This window comes from Panthera uncia, chromosome B1, assembly GCF_023721935.1.
Source record: "Panthera uncia isolate 11264 chromosome B1, Puncia_PCG_1.0, whole genome shotgun sequence".
NCBI lineage: Eukaryota > Metazoa > Chordata > Mammalia > Carnivora > Felidae > Panthera > Panthera uncia.
The window spans coordinates 49,047,571-49,068,295 of NC_064811.1; the positions used below are offsets into that span (position 1 = coordinate 49,047,571).

Here is a 20,725-nt window from a genome sequence, read left to right on the forward strand (position 1 = left end):
AAGAAAGCAAATATACAATAGATGTCACTGTACTAACAATAGTGACTACGCCTTTGGGTGTTATTGATCTGGTTGCTTCAAACAGGTTTCTCTTAGAACTGTTCCAGTGGGGATATAGCATTCTGAATTCTATAGTACATGAACTGGTAGAAAGACCAAAAAGAATATTGACTTTTACACAAGTGCACATTTAATTTTTTTTCAGCAAAGTGTTTAAAAATATTCTGAAATCTTTTTTCCCTTTAGGAAAGGGTGCAGTTCACTTGTGTTACTGGAATCAGTGTGATTCCAACAGTTTGAAACCTTGCCTCTTAGCACTGTCCCCTTCGTTCTGGGCCTCATTTCCTTCATTTCTAAAAGAGAAATAATAACAGCCCCCCCCCACCACCCCGTCAAATGTTTGTTGTGAAGGTTAGTGAAGTACTTTATTTGAAAGCAGTTTGAAAGCACGACAGAAATATGTCACCATTGTTCTGTGAAAATTGGGAGAGAGATTTAAAGGGAGCCTTCTAGAGCCCTCCCAGGTGAATGTGCCTATGCTGAAATCTTATTTTTAACCTTTTCTTTGTCTCCTTTGCTGTTTAGACCCACACATGCTGTCACTTGGATTTTTGCGATAGTGTCCCCCAAACCTTCACATCTCCCCCTCAAATTCATCCTTTCTGCTGCTGCCACAGTTATCTTACTGAAACCTTAATCAGCTCATTTCTCTCCTCTGCTTAATGTTCACTGATTTTCCAGCACCCACAGGTGGCAGACCAGGCAGTTTATGATCTCACTATGCCTGCCTTTCCAAGCCCGTTACACATAACTCTCCTGTACAGTAGACCTCAATTTAAAACATTTGAGGTTTCCCAAGGACAACATATCTTCTCTGCACCTGGAGTGCCCTTTCCTACCTTGTCTTCCTGAAAAACCTGCAAACTGATTCCTTTAAGACTCAACTGCTACCTTGCCTTGTGTGAAAACCCACACGATAAGCCCCATGGCGGCAGGCACCGCATCTATCTCATTTATGAAATTGTCCTCTGTAACTGGTGTAGTTGCCAGCAAGTGCTTTAAAAATATTGAACGTTTTTGTTTGGTTGGTTGCATTTCTCCAGTGTCCATTGTCTGCCAGGCTTTGGATGTGGTGTTTCAATAAACATTAGCTTAGCTTAATGATCTCCATTTTGCCTGTGTTCATATTTAAACATAACATGGATATAAAGTCATTGTAAGAAACATGGTTTGAGTATTTAAAGCAGACCTTTTTCTCTCATTGTTCTAGGAGTGTCAACATATCTATGCCTGGCTCCTGATGGAATCTGGGATCCCCAAGGACCAGATCTTAGCAACTGTTCTTCTCCTTGGGTCAACCAAATAACACAAAAGGTAAATCACGTGACTGACAAGGAAGGTTTTCCCAAACTGAGATCCTCTGCTGTTGACTCTAGCTGGTGCAGACAAACTGGTTAAGATCTTTTTTTAATTAATGTGGAAATATTCTTCCATTATATTTTTATTTAAGATTTAATGACACCCTTTGATATGCGATGAGCTAATCTAGAATTTTGTTGTTCTTAAAGGGCAAATCCATGAACTTCCTCTAAACCAGGCAGTATTGCTTATGATAATTTTATTAATAATAAAATTTTTATGGTATTGTGAACTATAGGTATAAAAGTCCAAGAGGTATTATAAATCAAGCAAGCAAAACATCTAGCATACATGCATATGGATTTTCCTGTGAAAATAACAATTACCAAAAAAAGTCTACCTTTGGAATCTTAAGCTATTTGATAAATGTTCTGTAACCTAATCATTTATCAATGTTAAAAGTATATGTACGTGTGACAAAATCTTGCAGACTCAAATTTTCAGGGCTTATTTGGTTGCAATATGTTGAACATTTTTATTATTAATGCACTGTGGGGCTTTGAATTGATTTCATTACAAACAGAGACCAGATGTGCATTTATGCCAAAAGGGCTATGGGATGAATCCTTATTATAGCAATTTGTGTGGATTTATGCACTCCTAAAATGAAGAGTCCTTCTATGGCACATTAGCTATGCTGAGGAATTTCTGAAAGAGATTTTTTCCTGAGAAATATTACGAATGATGGCCTTTCTAAAAGCCTGTCTGTGCCATTTGCCCTTTTCTCTATTTGTTTTTAACCAGGCTGATCCTCAGTAATATACTGAATAATAATCCATAAATATCTACCCAGTAGATTATTTAGCAGATGAGCCATAACTATCTATTTACCCTAAATCATGGAGAACAGTGGTTATATTGACTCTAGTTACCCTCTTACATATGCATCTCCACACTTGTTGCTGTTCATAATGATGCTTCTCCAATTTCATCACTGTTCCTGCCACAGTTTTTATGTCCTTTGATTTTATTACAGTGTAGCTCAGACCCCAGGGCAAATAACTCTTGCTGGATGTGATCAGATTAAGAGATCAGTAGCATATCTCCTTACATTAGCAACTTTTAAAAAATACTCCCTACATACTTAGCCCAGGGGTTGATATTAATTCAGTAATAATTCACCTAGAAAGCTGAGTGTTTTCATGATAATTCCTGAATATGGTTAGACTATTTCATTGCAGGAATTACTGGGTGACTTTAACTGATAATGATGCTTAATTCTTTTCTTTCCTCTGCAGACCTCCTAATCTTATGACAAAAGAGATAATTCTTTGCAAAGACCAGACAGCTGTTGCCCATTTGATTTATGGATGGGTGTTTTGTTTTTTTTTTAATATAACAAATATGTTCCATTATTCTGGAGCAATTCTGTTTAATCCTGTAGAGTCTGTAAAATTGTGTAAGATTATAATTATAGTAAGATTATAGAATTTAGGCAATGAGAATTTATAATAATACCTTCACTGCAGTTTTCATAAGTTTATAAAATCTTCAAAAATAACAGGAGGATTTGGAGTAGTCTGAATCAGATTATATAAGTAGCCCAACGTCAGTGTTGGAGCTGGAGTTTTAGCTGGGTCTACTTTTATCAAGATATCACGCATAGCCACAACACTGGTTAAACTGCACAGAATTCCTGCCTTTACATCACACTTACTTCCCTAGTCTCTTTTCACTTTTGTCCACGCTTTTACCTGGTGTGCCCCTCATACCTCCAAATATTTATGCTATCCGTTGAATATAAAGGGTAGTTGAACAGGTTTCTTTACCATAAAACTCCAACACTTTTAAATATTAACATTGTAAACCTCCAAGAGAGAATTTGTGTGCAGTGTTCACTGAGCAATTTGTCCGTATTATCTCCCTAACTCTCCAAAGCATCTTTCACAGAATTCATACTTCTGCTCATTTCCTCCCTCAGTACCTGAGTCCCAACAACAGATAGAACATTGGAAAAGGGTTTGTTTCTAGCAGTATTGGGGGAGCAAAGGTGAACTGCGAGGGATTGAGCAAGAGCCCAGTGCTAGTAACAGAGGTGGAGCTATTGCCAACCCCAGGCCCACTGTTGCTGGATAAATGGAGTGACAAAAAATTGCAAGCGGATGTCTTTGAGAAGAAAGATGGCCTACAGACAAGAGACTCAGCCTAGCCCCAGGCAACTTTTCAGAAGAAGACCAAAGGGAAATAAATACACTGACCTCACTCTCCCTCCTCCTTCCATTCCCTTGCCCACCCTCCCCATTGGACAAGCCCAGTGGAAGCCAGAGAAGAGGGGCACTCTGAATAACATCCTTCTGAGTTCACCCTCTAGGGCAGAGAGCAAGATGGAGGAGGATGGAAAGTGGCCTTGACCCAGGAAGTGGCCTTTTCCCCTTTTTCTAGTGGATTTTTTTGTCATGTTGAAAAATTAAAGTGAAAGAGTTATCTTTCATGGTTCATTCCTTCTCTCTTCCCCCTTTTGTAGTCTTGTGAACTTCAAACTTTTAAAATAAAGGAACATTTATGACCCCCAATGACAGCACAGATGAGAAAAGAAAGGAGGGAGTGATTCAGTATAAACAGTGTATTCAATGTCCCCATCTTCGTGAGCTCCTGAGTGAATGCATCATAGCCTGTGAGGCACCTCCCTTATGACTGTACAGTGCTTCTCAGGGAATTCCTGAAGGCTTTCAAGGAAAGAACACTTCTGGATCACAGTCTCAGCATCTATACCACAGGGAGGACTATTCTTTTCATTATCACTAACACTATCCACCCACTGTGTGTCCGGCACCCCTGTAGACAGCAAGTATACACAAGTACATGCATCAGGATGCTTACTTTAGTTTGAAAATGCAAACTATATTTTCATGTTTGCTAAGAAATGAGTTATGCACACACACCTCTGCCCCCACCCCTGCAGTCAGGCCAGAAGGGAGAAAACGGGCAAATAATTTTGATGGCTTCTGATCCATGAATGAATTCAGGCCACTTCCATACTGGTGAAATTATAGATTAAATTTTGTGTGGTGATAAAGTGTAGCTTATATTTTATTAGCGAAAATGTAAGCCTTTGAAGTCAGAATCTCATGAAGAAATTTGTTACAAATGAGCAAGAATACTTTCATAATGATGAGGTTTAATAAAAGCATAATATGTACAGAAAGAGCAAGGCAAAAATTTGTGCACAACGTGGCCTTTACTCCAGCAGCAACAGAGAGGGAGGTGGGAGAGAGAGGGAGAGAGAAAAATTGGTAGGTAGGTGGATAGATAGATGAGTCAAGGGTTAGATGGGTGGGGGGATGGATGGATGGATGGATGGATGGATGGATGGATGGATGGATAGAAGGAAAGGCAGGTTCAAAGATAAATAGATGAGTGGATAGAAAAATAGATTAGTCTTCAAATTAATTTTTTAAAATATTTTCGAGCTTTTCTTGACAGCAAGCAGATTGGTTCAGAGCTCGGCCTCTTCACACATATATAGCAAAATATCGTATTTTCTCACCATAATGACTGCTTACTAAAATACAGTTTCTCACTTCAGCTTGATCTCTAGGTTAGACTCAGATTCTCCTAAAGGAGTTTATATTTTCTGTGTTGCATACCTTTAAAGAGCTGATTGCACTTTACCCTCCCTCCAGTCAATTTAAAATTCTTTGAAATTACAGTTTTGAATGGCTTTCATATTTCTTTGCATGTGAAGTGAGGTAAGCTTCCTCCTTCATTGCCTAGTTCAACTATTATATGGAAAAGAAATGACTGAATTGTCACTGGAAAATAGTCTTTCTGTTTCTAACAAACTGAAGAGTCTTGTCTTTTGTTGGTTCACAAGCTACTGACAGATTTTGAGATAAGTAGAGTTCTCCCTGCGTTTTCTAATGAAGGATGTGAATACCTAGAATTTTTGCTATGTAATTGTATAAAATAAGCCAGTTGCCTGCCTTGGAGGAAAAAGTCGAATCCTGTCACCCAGATTTTAATTTCTCCATTCTTTTAATCTCCATAGAGATTCTGTAAATTGCTTCTTAATTTTATCAGAGATTGGTAGGGTTTCTAGGACTTCAGGCTTATTTAACCTACTTTCAATTGTAAGATAGAAGCATTTAATTGTCTCTATACCTACTTGACTCTGATTTACAGCAAAATAGCATAAGTAGATCTTTCAAAGAAATGATAGCTATATACTTAAACACTATGAGAAACTCCTTCATGAATTGGTTTGGCACCTGATTAATGTTTGATGTAATAAATCTCATAAAATGTCAAAGCTTATTTCAAAGAAAATTGTTTTTACATGTGTCAAAATTTGACATGTAAATAGTATCCATCTCTGTCATAATTATCCTCAACTAAAGCTGCAGGGTTTACCTTCCCCTATTCAAGTCCTGAATATAATCCCACCATTTCAATACAGGTATTAATTTACTAATCCTCACAGAACTCGTAAGATTTCTCAGTGTATGTGCTTATTGCTGAGAAATAACTTCAGTAGAATTTAGTGAAAGAAATGTTAGAGACAGACATTTTCATTAGGTCTGTAAGCTAAGATATACAGAATAACATTATTTCAACCCTGCCTCTGTGCAGAAGCTTGAGGCAGATTCGAGATATGCATGTATTTGTTGTATAGAAATGAGATACTTGTGGTCCGTGACTGCTGGGGTGAGAGAAGTAAATAGGGCCATCAGGACAGGGGAGTAACCTCTGGCTGCCACTGGAAAGAATATGGTCAGTGAAAGCCTTATCTGGAAAGGCAACCTTTGAACTGAGCGGTAAATGTTGAGGTCATAATGGCTGTTGGAGAATCCAGTTAATGGCATTACCATGGAGTGCCTCTCTTCCCTTCTCCTCCCCTCAGAGAGTAGGCCTGTCCGTGTACTTATAAGTCTCTCCCAAATCAGGCCACTTTCCACTGTTCTCCACTGCTGCTACCCTAACCCACAATAGCTTCTGCTGCTGTAGCCTCTTAGCAAGTACCCTGTCATTCATTCATTCACTCCTGAACCCTCTAATCCATTCTCCTGCATTTGATTTCAAACACAACTCTGATTAGATCACTCCTGTTTAGACGTATTAGTACCTTCCCTTGATCTTAGCATGATCCACAAAATCTTCATCATGACTTATGAAGGGGACAACTTAATCTGCCCCTTGCTCACTTCTCTGGCCACCTAAATTCCAGTTATAGCACCCCTTGTGCAGTTCCCCTAGGACCCCATGCCCCTCCCTCCTGAAAGTGTCTTCTCTGCCTAGAGGCCCTCACCTATATCCTAACCCAATCCTTTCTTTTCCTCACACGAAACATTCCTCCACCTCACACGAAACATTCTTCCTTAGAAAAGCATTTCCTAAATTATTCCCTAACTTCATACAGTCGAGTAAAAGGCCCTTAAACTTGGATTCTGTATTGCACTCCACAAAATTAAAATTAAATAATTTTGTAGCTAATTTATTAAGAGTTCTTTCCATTGCTAGTACGTAAGCTCCTTTTTATTGGGAACCATTTTCTTTAGTATTATAGCCTCAGACTTTAGCATGATGCCATTAGAAATTCAAATTTTAGTTAAAAAAGCAAATGAACATGTAGAGTGAATAACTGTTGAAATTATAGAGACATTCATCCTATTTTTAAAGCAAGATACAGTACATATTTACCTCATAGACAATATAATTTATACTGTGTAGGTATCAATATTGAGTTCTGAAGGTGGAAAAGTGTGCTTTTCCTTTCTGTTGTACCTACAGTATCCTGTCTTCCCAAACCATGGTTATTATAGTTGTTTACTTTGGTTGCATTCCCACCCCATTTCCAGATGTTTTCTACCCCTCTACTAATATTCCCATAATACCTCATATACAATCCTGTTATTAAAATTGTCTCGTTGGGGCCCCTGGGTGGCTCAGTCTGTTTAGCATCCAACTTCGGCTCAGGTCATGTTCTCACGGTTTGTGGATTTGAGCCCTGCATTGGGCTCTGTGCTGACAGCTCAGAGCCTGGAGCCTGCTTCGGATTCTGTGTGTCCCTATTTCTCTCTGCCCCTCCCCTGCTCGTGCTGTCTCTCTCACACAAATAAATAAATAAACCTAAGAAATAAAATAAAATTGCATCATTGCATTAATGTTATTTACTTGTATGCCTCTAACCCCAGATGCCTCTCAAACTTTGTTCAACATGGACCATTTAAGTAAATCAAAAGACTCTAGAGGTCCATCTGCCCTGACCATTCTCATAGAAAAACTAATACATGTCAATAAAGAAATAGAAGAAAACAATATAACAACCAACAAAGATATAGAACAATTGTACAGGGGTGCTTGGGTGGCTCAGTGTCCGACTCTCGCTTTCTGCCCAGGTCATAATCTCAATTTTGTGACTTCAAGCCCCGCACTGGGCTCTGTGCTGACAGTGCAAAGCCTGCTTGGGATTCTCTCTCTCTTCCTCTCTCTCTGCCCCTCCCCCATTCACACTGTCTCTCTCTCTCTCTCTCTCTCTCTCTCAAAATAAATTTAAAAAAAAATTTAAAAAGAACAATTGTACAACAGTGATTAACAAAGTAAAACCATAGAATTCTACAAATATATTCATTATTAGAGGAATAGCATAGATAGAAACTACAACAAATGCCAGCCCACTGTGTATCATGTGTTGATTAAAAGAACATCCTCTTGGAAAATTATGGGAATTCCAACCACTGTATTCATATGCACACTAAGAGTTTTTCAAAGTTACCAGGCACTTGTATCATGTGCACCATTCAATAAGTCTGAATGGAATACTGAATTTGAAATCTTTGCGAATACCTAGCTTCTCACTGATTTAAATTAACGAATACTAAATTTTGTAAATCACTTATTGATTATTGGATTACCAGTAAACAGCCTTACATTGTATATAAAATTAAAATGTATGAATTATAACCACATTCATTTCACTCTGAGACCACTTGAAAATACTTTCATGACAGTCAGTGGGCCATGAATGCTACTTTGATCCACATTGAATTTGTTATGTACTTATCCTTGAACCCTATAATATGTTCCATTTGGTTACAGATATCTAGCTATGTAGCTCTTGACCATATTTTACAAATTTATTAAAGTTAGTGTGGGTGTTTATAATTTTAAGGATTTCTAAAAAACAATGATTATATATAATAACTACTTTAACCATTCTTCTTGTAAAATTTAAACATTACAGAAAAGGACTTTTCCTTTGATTCCCATCTTTCAGACTTTGTGCTTAAATATATGTAAAATAAACACATAAAAATATCATGTTTTATGTATTGTATTTCTTTTTCATAGATAGCATGTTTATATGCTACTTACATTTTGTATTTTTATTTCAAGTAGCATGCTAATAGATATTAGCGTAAATAAATACTTTTTTATACTTGCATTTATTTTAACTCAGCATTGCATGTTGAAATTTGATGTTAATGACATTGATCTCCTTTATACTTTTAAACCATTGTACAATATTCCATGATATTTATATACATGAGCAGTTTTCTGCAGGTCATAATCCATTTTGTTTTGTATTTTAAACAAGCTAGAATAAACATCTTTGAATATTTCTTTTACATCTGTGGGATTATTTGTTATGGTTGATAGTGATAAGAGAAATCCCTCAGTTATATAGTCTTCGCATTACAAAATTTAATGGACACTGGTAATTAATTCTACGTGGGGCCTATACAAATATATATGCCCAGGAGCTGTTTCTGAGGGTGATAGACATTTCCACAAATCCTTCCCAACATTGTGTTACTATACTTGCTTCGTTTTCAATTTGGATTTTTAAATATACTTGAGGATATGATTATTAATGATATAGATGTTCCAATAACCCTAACTTATTTATTTGTTTCTTAATAGTCAATCCTGCTATAAATATTTATTGAGCATTCCTGAGGAGATAGTGTTAACTTACATGACTAAGAGTCTTAGTCTTGCTCCTTATAGCCTGAATACCTGCTAGAAGATAACCTTACAGAAAGGACTTTTCTCTGTGTGACCCTAAGTTTTATATAGGACTGTGCTAAAAAAAAAAAAAAAAAAAAAAAGTTTCCAGGGCGCCTGGGTGGCTGACCGACTTTGGCTCAGGTCATGATCTCGCAGTTTGTGAGTTCGAGCCCCGGGTCGGGCTCTGTGCTGACAGCTGGGAGCCTGGAGCCTGCTTCGGATTCTGTGTCCCTCTCTCTCTCTGCCTCTCCCCCACTCATGCTCTGTGTCTCTCTGCTTCTCAATAATAAATAAACGTAAAAAAAAATTTATTAAAAAAAGTTCCCTAAACATGACACTATTATATATTTAACTTGTAACACTGTAAGATATCCCTATCTTCTTATTACCCAAAGCTATCAAATTTGTTCACGTGAGCATGGGTTATTAGTATCTGTCTTTTTAAATAACATCTTTGGGATATTGACAGTTTGATATATCTTTATAGAATATAGTTGAAAAATAAGCATGTAGCTTCAGAAAAGGAAGATGCTAGAAACAGCAGTAATTTGCTACCTAGTGCAGTGGGAACAAAATCCCATATTTAGTTAAGAAGAAAATGAAGACCCTTTGAAAAACAGGGATTGTATTTGGGACAAATTTTTACAGAGTTTAGCATCAGTCCGTATACATTGTGTATTAAGTGCTAAATTAGGCACAATGGAAACTTTGTGCTTGTCTCTTAGAACTTAGAATATGGTTGGGGATTCACAACTGCATCATCACAACTCATCAGCATCCAATTTAGAAACTCACAGAGAAAATCATAGGGCAAACCTTAGATGTGACCACTCAAATGGATAATTAGGGTGAGAACAATTTTTAGAAGACTCCTCAAAGGGGACTTTCCTAAAGATATGAACTTCAAGTTAGGTATTGTGGGAAAAGATGGATTAGTAGGAAAACCTGAGACTATCTTCCAGGTGAAGCCGGAGTTAAATAACTATGTCTTGGCTTGATGATTATAATTCCCATGCAAAAACAATTGTTCACAGAGACCAATAAAATCCCTTACTTAAGATCTCTTTCCTTTTTATTCTGTTTTCAAAAAACCGCAGTTGAAATCTGGAGAGACAGCTGCCAACATAGCTAGAGAGCTGGCTGAACAAACAAGAAATCATTTGAATGCTGGAGACATCACCTATTCAGTCCGTGCCATGGACCAGCTGGTAGGGCTCCTAGATGTACAACTCCGGAACTTGACCCCAGGTGGAAAAGATAGTGCTGCACGGAGTTTGAACAAGGTAAGGACTTCAGCTATATATTTTTAAAGCTGTAGTAGGATCAGTGAGCCTTCCTTGGTTAATTTCTCTCTATAAAATTCGTTCGTTCTAAAGAGCATCACTAGTTACATTCAGTCTGCTTCACTATTTTATTATTAATGATGACCCACCCTATTTGGCCTCTAAAGACACAATAAATGATAATCTCTCTCTTTACAAAAAATGTAAATTTTTTGAATTTACAATTCTATTTTCTTTAGTGTTTACTGTTTTGAATGCTAAATTCTGGCAAGGTCAATACGAGTAAATGTGATTTATTTTGCTTCTTTTCTTCCTTTTAAACTTTTATTTTAAAATGATTACAATAAAACAAATGTCTAATTGCAATAAACAAAAGTCTAATAAGTATAAATTTAGAAAATAGCAACAATGAGAAAGGATATTAGCAATTCATTAAAGATGTTTTAAAAATGAAATGACTTAATCTAATTAATATTATACTTAAAAACTCATGAGGCAAGTAATTAGGTTTTAATTTGTATTTCGTTTTGATATTTAAATTACTCAGATTTTACTTCACTATGTTAACACTTAGAAGGTTTAATTGTATTTCGGAAATTTGAATAATGAAAATAATACATTTTTAAATTTCAGAGGAGATACATTTTATATATTCTTATTGATACTTATAAATATACAATATATTTATATACATTATATAAACATAAACAAGCATTTTGTTTATTGTATATAACCTATACACCATATAAGCACTTAACTTACATAACTACATAAAATACATACAATATATTTTACATATTTATAAGGAATATAATTTATTACTTATAAAATCACATGGTGAAATTACTCCATGATCAAAAACAAACTAGAATTGCTACCATCAAATGACATATGTTCCCTGAAAGATATTTGTGCAGGAGAAGTGATCAATTATGGAAACTGGATTTTAAGGCCTTGAATGTCTGATAGTCCTACTACTTTATAAAGCAAGAATTTGGCAGTAACAGACTAAAGTCCTCAATGGAATTCACTAAATGAACATTCGCCTTTAGAATGACAAATGACTTCTGAGTGGTGTTTTAATATGTTAAGTTCTTTTGTGTCTTATTAGACTAAAGTCTCACTGATAAAGATGGAGAAATTTTTTCCGATAATGATGGTTGGATATAGGAAAGCCTACTATTTTATCTGGCAAATACAGTTTTTCCTGCAGTTTCATCCTCAGAAAACAGATTCTGTTTTATCTAGTAGATATAAATTATTATTAGAGGTTTGTTTTTTTTTTTTTTCATGCTGAACATGAAGGAGTTATTTTTGTCACTTATACCCCTGACAGAATCACAACCAAGTCCCTGATAAAATGTAATCCACAGCGGCCTATGTAATCTGGGCATGCTGTGATTTTAATGTGTTATTACCCAGGCTGACTGGATGCTATTAATGAATATTGCCGCCAGCTATTGTTATCCTAATGTACTGGAGGTAGTAATTTCTATTAATGTTACATATCCATAACATTACTTGTTATAGCAATACTTTGTATCTTTATTTAAAAATGATGTTGATGTCTGACAATATCAGGTAAAGCTGGCAATTAATGTCACATTCTAACTGGCTACAGCTAATCAGCTTGCCTACTCTGAATATCAAATAACTACATAATGGGCAAATTTCCATTTGTGAAGCTTTTTAATGCTTTCTTTTGTTTCCCATTTGGCTCTTTTCAGTTGTTTATATAATGTGGTTTGTCATATGTTAATTTGCATGATGGGGTAAGGAGATGGGAGGGCAAAGGTTATTCACATGCTTGCTGGCTTGCTCTCATATCCTGTGGTTCCCACTGTTCCCCGAAGCAGTTATAACCCATCAGATTTGCAAAGTCAACTTGGTACAAATCAATTGAACTCCACATTGAAATTCTGAAGGGTTTAGAGTCCTGCAACACCAAGATGCGAGTCAGTGATCCAAATGACAGCGCTGGCAATTTACTCGCACTCATTCCTCACTTAATTCTGTAGAGAAGTAACTGCAGTCTGCTCTTTGAAGAATGCATGAATTAAAGTTGGGAGAGTATTAGCCACACAAAAGGCATCAGAGTAACTGCTTCTTAAACCTGGGTAATTTTCTCCTTCAACAATCAAGGCTACTGAAGGGAAAAAAAAAAAAAAATAGGGAAGTGGGAGAAAATCACAATCGAATTTATAAAATTTTGTGTCATTTATTTAAACAGGGCAATTAAACTTATTAATTATTCATTCCATCATCAGAAAAAAAAATGTTTGGGATTGAATATGAGTTGTTGTTAACCTTTTGCCCAGAAAAACATCACTCAGTATGCAAACAAATAAAAACAGGCTTCTTATCCCACAGAAGTTTCTAAAATGTATAAATTTTTTTGGTCAAAACTGTGAAAAGAAATTATTCAAGAAATAAAAGCAGTGATAAGTCAGAAGATGAATCACATTCTTCTAATCAGAAGTTACTTATCTGTTGGTATCTTTCCCTTGGTATCAAATAACCATAATGAATGGACATTTCTATTTTTCTGATAAACAGAATTTTTTGTGTTTGAACATACGGTTTGTGGTGCATATTAACCGTCTCTATAATCTCTAAACCACAAACAATGTGGGTTCCAAAGTTTTGATATAACTTCCTTAACTTCATGTCTTCATTTGTGGCCCATGAATTAACCGCTAACCTGATGTGAAATGAATCATTTCAAATAACTGAAGTGTAATGATTATTACTAATTTCTACTACATTTATTCCCAGATTTCCTCCCATCATTAACAACTTTATACCATACAGTTTCCACCTGGCTTATTCTGAAAGGGCGTTGGCGACTGTCTTTCAAGCCATGGCTTACATTTTGCTGCTGCTTAGCTTTCATTCTCCTCTAGAAAGTAGTGCACAACAGAATAAGGTGTTTTGTGTAGATGCGTTCTTTTATTTTTCTTGTTTTCTTCTGTCACTAACTTGTTTTTTCTATTCTGTGTTTAATCTGCTGTCTTAATGGATTCAGCTTCAGAAAAGAGAGCGCTCTTGCAGAGCCTATGTCCAGGTACTTTCTGCGTTTTTATAAATGTGTTAAGTTGTTGAATTGTCTCTGTTGGTGATAGCATTGATGGGCATCTGATAGAAAAACGGTAACGTACCCTGTTGAGCTAAAGGGATTTCAGGGAGGGCATGAAGGGTGGGGACAGAAAGACATATGAAAGGGTATGTGCTGAAAAGAAATCTGGCAGTGCCCATGCTCTGTCATCCAAGATGAACACAGACCAACAAGGAGGTGTAACTTGCAATGTGAGAATTTTGATCATAACTAAAAGGTGAGTTGGGTGCAATACGTAAATCTCTAATTTCTTCACAGAGGTGTGTGTGTGTGTGTGAAAGCATTTCATTAATACACTGGGCCAGCTAATATTTGAGTAGCAAATCATTCAGAAATGACATTTAATCAGCCATATAAGACAACGAATAGTCCAGAATACTTGGAACATCGTGCTTCTGTACCAAAATATTCCACCCACATGGTGACTGTCTTACCTTCCCACCCATTATGAACATTTTAGTCCTGATATAAATATAATTTTTCTCCAGCTAACATGTTGTAATTTGTTTCTAAGCAGGGTAGAAACCATTACTTTGTTTATGGGGTCTGTGTGAAAAGAATGGCAGAAACAACCTTTATAGTTATTTTTACAAGGCAGGAAGGCAGTGTAGAGGTTTGAAAAAATTTTTTTTTCCTTTTTCCCCTCTAGGTTCTTTGGCTGGTCTAATAATTAAATTGACATAAAACAGATTAACAGGAAAAAAAAAACAACTTTAATTCCAGATGTACAGGAACCCCCCAAAGACATGAACTGGAAGGCAGTCAGGCAATTGAATGTTATTCTAAGCTAAGGAATGGGATAAGGACTTGAGGCTTCAAAAAAGAGGAGGGACAATAATTTACATCAAACAAATATTAGAAAGATAAGCTTTTAATGTGCATTTTACTGTATAAATTTATGAATCTTTGAATGTAAGTAACATTCAGTTGTTTTTTTGTTTTTTCCCTTTATATATATGATATATATCTTATATATATATATATCTTATATGTATATTCCCTTAAGATATATCTCCTGTCCTCTTAATATGTATAATAGGTAGAGAAATTGAAGTATTCTTCAGCAATGAAAGCTGAAGATCATTTTTTAGCAATTTTAGGATTGTTTTTGATTGCAATCTATGCTATCCCTTTAATAGGGCCTTGGAGATAATTAGCCTTTTGGTATTTAAATCTGTGAAATGCATGGTCATTCAAACATGAATCTCTGATGGAAAATTAATAGCACAGTTTATTCAATGGCTGATTTCCTGGTGTTATAATTGCCTGGCTATGAATAAATGTTTCAGTTATTGACTAAACATCTGATAAGACCAAATACAAACAGAATATTTGTGAAGTAGAAATGTTCTGCTCACTAAGACATGGCATTACTTCTATTCATTTTAACATAGATGATCACTCTATGAAATTCTAGGGTAAATAACACTTTAAACTTTATTTGAATTTTAAAGACTTGTTTTATGTTCCCTATTGTTTCTAGGTTTGGAGCACTTTCTGAGCTATGTGTATGATAGGTTTAAAACACACTAGAAGTGCTTTATGCATTAAATTTGAAAAAAATGTAGCCGTTTAAACATGAGATTCTTTAAAAATGTGGCCTTTACATCGGTATAAACAATGATTCTTCTAGGTTTGACTTTGACCATCAAATCCATTTAGCTTTTAATTGTTTACAGGTACTGTGTCTATTCTATGATTTATCTAGATCAGTCTTTTACTTCTTCATACTTCCTACATTTGTTTATTAAACATAAAAAGCACAGTAAAAACTGAACTATCATCTGGCAGCCATGATAACTGAATACTGTTCTGTAGGTAAATAATTAAAAGGTGATTGCTTTGATTTTTTTAAATAATATGCGAATCTCCTAACACTCAGTATGCTTGTATCTCAAAAAATTTAACAAAAACAAACAAAAAAATTGGGTCCAGTATTTTTTTCATTTAGTTTTAATATAGATTACACTAAAGTCTTTGTTCACTACCAAAAGATAGAAACTGATACAAGTCATAGTAAAAAAAAAAAAATCATTATCATGTCTGGGGCAAAATAGATACCTTCATTCAAGAAGAGAGTGTTAAGTATTATGCCAAGAAAGAGAAGTAAGGCTTGTGTTACATCTGTAACACATACTGTGATGTCCTATATTAATAAAAGGTACCTTAAAAATGAAAATTAGTTCACTGAGATCTGGAGAGATGAGATGATTGGCCCAAGGTCACCCACTAGCACCGAAGGCACTAATGCTGTTGTCCTAACGTGTCTGTAATGTTTTTGCAACATCAACAGTGATTTATTGTTGAGAATAAATGCATTTATCAGGCACTAATTCTGTGGCCTGTGGAGCAGTTTGCTGTGGAGCAGTGTGGAGCAGTTTGCATAAATTCTTATTTAATATTCACAACAATCTTTTGATATAATTATAAGAGAGAGAGAGCAGGAGAGGGATGGAGGAAGAGAAAGAGAGAGAGAATCCCAAGCAGGCTCCACACTGTCAGAGCAGAGCCTGATGTGGAGCTCAAACTCATGCACTGTGAGTTCATGTCCTGGATGGAAATCGAGAGTCAGATGTTTAACCTACTGAGCCACACAGGCACCCCAATTATTGCTATTTTTAACTTAGAGTAGAGAAAATGAGACCCAGGGAGAAAATTAAGTGACTTTAACAGGATTGTACCATAGTAATGAAGGGGGTCCTGAATTCAAAGCTTGGACTTCCTGATTCTGAAGCTCATGTTCCAAATCCCTAAGATATGGCTATTCCAGAACTGACTTCATTATTTGGTGTTAGGAGTCAGGATAGATCTACTGGTTTACATTTACTGATTTATTTTATTTTATCTCAGGGATGATATAGAATAAAATAGTTTTATTTTCCTTCTTGTTTGAGGTTCAGTTCACATGGCTGTTTGGTAATAATTTTGTACTGCTAAGTTCAAATACACACATAACTTGCTTTGAGGTCCTTTTGTTTTCAGAGGACACTGTGATCAAAAAATCATCATATTAAGAAAGGAAAAAGCAAATAGAAAATACAGTAACGCTGTGTTAAAGGAGGAACTGTAAAACTGTTTTCCAAAGTGACTGCACCCTTTTACACTTCCAACCAGCAATACATGAAGGTTTCACTTCCTTCACATCCTCGGCAACACTTGTTATTTTCTCTCTTTTTTGAGTATAGTCATTCTAGTACAGGTGGATTGCAAAAGTCCTTAACTCCAGTCATGGAATGGGGGCTTGGGTGGGTGTGGGAGTGTGGTACGTGAACCAGTGAAAAGTCATATGACTCCAAAGAGACATCCGTGGTTTTCATGAGACTCTGGGAGTACAGGTTGACCTCAAACCACTCAAGAACTGCTTTCATGTTGTATAAATGAAACCAGAACTTAGATTTTCATTTTTTTCTCAATTGTCAACCCTGTGCCCAGTTTTTAAACAGTAATGTTTGTTAGCATTGTTCTCTTCTTTAGAAGGAAATATTAAGACATACTGGCATTCATTTTCCACAGTTTTAAAAGCAGGACATTTTCCTAGCTAAGCATTATATATATTTAAAAAATTTATCAGCCATTCTTTTTGTTCTCCAGATCTCAGAGGCAGCACATATGCCCTGTAGATTCTGCAGTTGACCTTGCTTAATGGAAAATATAAGAACATACAGTTATGGATATGAATCTTTTGAGTCATCCTTTGGAAGCTGCTATTACCTGCACAGTCAGGCTGAGAACTGATTGGAAAAAATTGGTAGATAGATGCAAATGAACACACACACAGTTTTATTCCTTCCTTCCTACCTTCCTTCCTCCTTTCCTTCCTTTCTCCTTCTCCTTCTTCCTCTTCCTCTTCTCCTTCTCCTTCTCCTTCCCATTCTCCTTCTTTTTCTTCAAAGGCAGATGGTTTGTGTTCTTTAAAGCTTACAAAGAATTTGAAACACACTTTTAATTTTAATTCATGACTATGATTTGCTCATTATGGATTTGTTAATTTAGTTTGTTTGTTTTGCCTTAATTATCCACTAGATATCTCTGGGCTAGGCACCAGCAGTGCCAAAACAATGTCTGTCTCCGACTATGGAAAAATACCACGTAATAATTAACAACAAAAACATTCAGGAGTTAATAGTTGAGCACATGAGCCCAATAACCTTATCAGCACTGGAATACAGCAACACACATAACAGGCAAAATCCTGCTGTGATATTTCTAGGGGCAGAATATAAACAATACAGTAAGTATGTGAAAAATATGGCCTATGAGATGATGATAAATACTAAGGAGAAAAAGAAATGCATCACCAAGTTGATATTTGAGCAAAACTCTGAAGGAGGTGAGGGAGTGAACTATGCAGATACACGGGGAAAAGCACTCTCGTAGAGAGACAGAAAATTTCTGAGGTAGAAACATGCCTGTGGTATTCCAGGAGGCCAGTGCAACTGGTGCATTGTAATTTTACATTTTTTTTAATGTTTATTTTTTTGAGAGAGAGAAAGACTGAGACAGAGTACAAGCAGGGGAGGGGCAGAGAGAGAGAGGGAGACACAAAATCTGAAGCAGGCTCCAGGCTTGGAGCTGTCAGCACAGAGCCCAAGGCGGGGCTTGAACCCACGAACTGTGAGATCATGACCTGAGCCGAAGTGGGACGTTTAATGGACTGTAACTGGTGCACTGTAAAAGAGAAGAGGGTAAAAGAGGTAGCAAGGGCTCAGATGTGACAGACCATCATAAGGATGCTGGCTTTTATTCAGAGAGACACAGTAAACCACTGTAGGTTTCAGAGCAGAGTGATGACGTGACCTAATGTGTTTTAAAAGTAAAGAATAGATTACTGGAGGAAAACTAAAGCCTGAAACAGGGTGACCAAGCACAATAGGGTCAAATAGACTCATTTGAGTCTCACTGAGACTCACTGAGTGTGAGATGCTGAGATAATTACTCAGGTTCAGGATTTCTTTTTAAGTGTACCAAACAGGATTTGCTAAGGGATCATATGTGACATGTCAGAGAAAGGAGTCAAAATGACAAAAAGTTTTGCCTGAGCTTCTGGAAGGATGAAGTCACTATTTATTGAGACAGTCTGTCTGTGACCAACTTGGGACCAGAACAAAAAGCACTTCACTTTGGGGCATGTCAACTTTGAGATTCCCGTTAGTTGCGCAATGCAGATGTTAAATATGCAGTTAGTTATATAAGCATGCAGTTCGGCTGAGAGATCAGGCTAGAAATCATCATTTGGCAATGTTTCACTTCAAGTGGCATTTACAGCCAACGTGCTAGATGAATACATCAACACAATGAGTGTAGAGAGAAGAGGAAAGAATCTAGGACGGAGCCCCAGGATACTGCCATACTCTAAGAGGTCAGGGAGAAAAGAAACCAACAAGAGAGGCTGAAGAACAGCCTTGAGGAACAAGGGAAACCTGCAGAGCATGACATTCGGGAATCCACTCCAGTTCGTATTTCACAGAGGAGGTAATAATGTCAATGTCTGAATCCGCTCAGAAATGCTGACACAGGTTTTCAAGGATAAAAGTAATGTCAACTGTTGATTAATTGAAAAAAATCCCAAAGCCCATATATCTATATTATTATGTGTACTTTCTGATTTTTTTTTTACCTATTCCTTTCATTCTTTTGTCTCCAATGCAGACTTTCTTGTGAACCTAAGTTGCCACTTGCATCTTGGACAAAGTGCAAATTGAATTATGCCCGTTTTACTTGTCTGCCTTTGGTGCATGAGACAGGAAGGATTCTAACCTCCATTTATACTGCTAGGAAGAAATTAATGAGTATTTTCAAGTTCCTTGTTTGGTCACTTAATTGGCTGTGTGACAAAGAGCTCCGTGGTGCATGTCAAACAACTTTCAGAGTCCTCTAATGATTTGTGCTTTGCTTGACTTGTGATACTATTCTGTGTGGCCTGTCAGGCTGGATATCCTTGTTAAAGTGGCTAGAATAAATTGGCTAGTGGTGTGCATACAATGTAGTATATTAACTACAGCAACAGGGAGTACTTTTAGCAGCTCTTTCAAGAGATTTCAATGTTTGCCCATAAGCATCAAAGCCAACCCAAACTTTCATTTAATATAATTAAAAGGACATCTGAAAGTAGTTTGAATCACAGCAGGTTCTTGAGGTTTGGTAACCCTTTGTTAAAACCCTGTGAACTTAATATATTTCACAGCTTGATAAATCTGCACTTGATTTGTGTCAGTAAGAGAGAAAATATAAATCTGCACCCTGCGTGTTTCTGGTGCCCTGAACCTATTGCTGAAAAACATTGAGATCAAAGAAAGTGACTTCCATCGACAAAACCAGAGTAGTTTTCTTCAGAGAAAGAAGTTGTAAGAATTCTCTCCTGTTAAGTTGTAGTTATTAAATGCTGTGAGAAAGCAGTCGTTGAATCAAAAGACAGTGAAACAGCATGTAATGTAGCAGAGTAAATTATACAGGTTATCATTTAAAACATGGACAGGTCACTTCATCTATCTCATAATTAAAAAACCTCCAAATGACAGATGTTAATGATGGAGATCCTACTTTGACGTGCATTGAACATCATTCTGGGGAAATCTCTCAAAATTCCTGTGGTGAATGTGTCAGGTCAGGCAGTGATGGCTGCTTTACAGTCATTTCCGACTCTTCCATTTTGCACATTCCTATAAATAAACAAAATGTTCCAGCTGCTCTTTGTATATACATGGTTTATGAATGCTTCGGGAAGTAATTCTTATGAGGGTCAAAAAAACCCCTTCTGTTTTTAAATAAAATAGTTTCATCTGAAACAAAAACATTTTCCCACTTCTTTTCACCAAGTTGTATTCTCTCTTATAATTTTCTGACCAAAGCCTGGGTCATTAATTAATTGTAAATTTAACGTTCTTTCTAATGCATCATTGAATTCTGAATGGTTTACTTTCAGAAAAGTTTTAAATACATAGACTATATAAATATTATTTCT

The 20,725-nt window shown here is 36.3% G+C and overlaps 1 protein-coding gene across 3 annotated transcripts in view; it reads left to right on the forward strand.

Moving 5' to 3' along the window:
* Window positions 1-20,725, forward strand: part of ADGRL3 (adhesion G protein-coupled receptor L3) — an 827,678-nt gene that overhangs the window by 669,151 nt on the left and 137,802 nt on the right. For all 3 annotated transcript variants that reach the window (XM_049630539.1, XM_049630537.1, XM_049630538.1), the window contains 2 exons: window positions 1,271-1,374; window positions 10,464-10,649. In XM_049630539.1, the coding sequence (XP_049486496.1) occupies window positions 1,271-1,374; window positions 10,464-10,649 (290 nt within the window). The remainder of the gene's footprint in view (window positions 1-1,270; window positions 1,375-10,463; window positions 10,650-20,725) is intronic.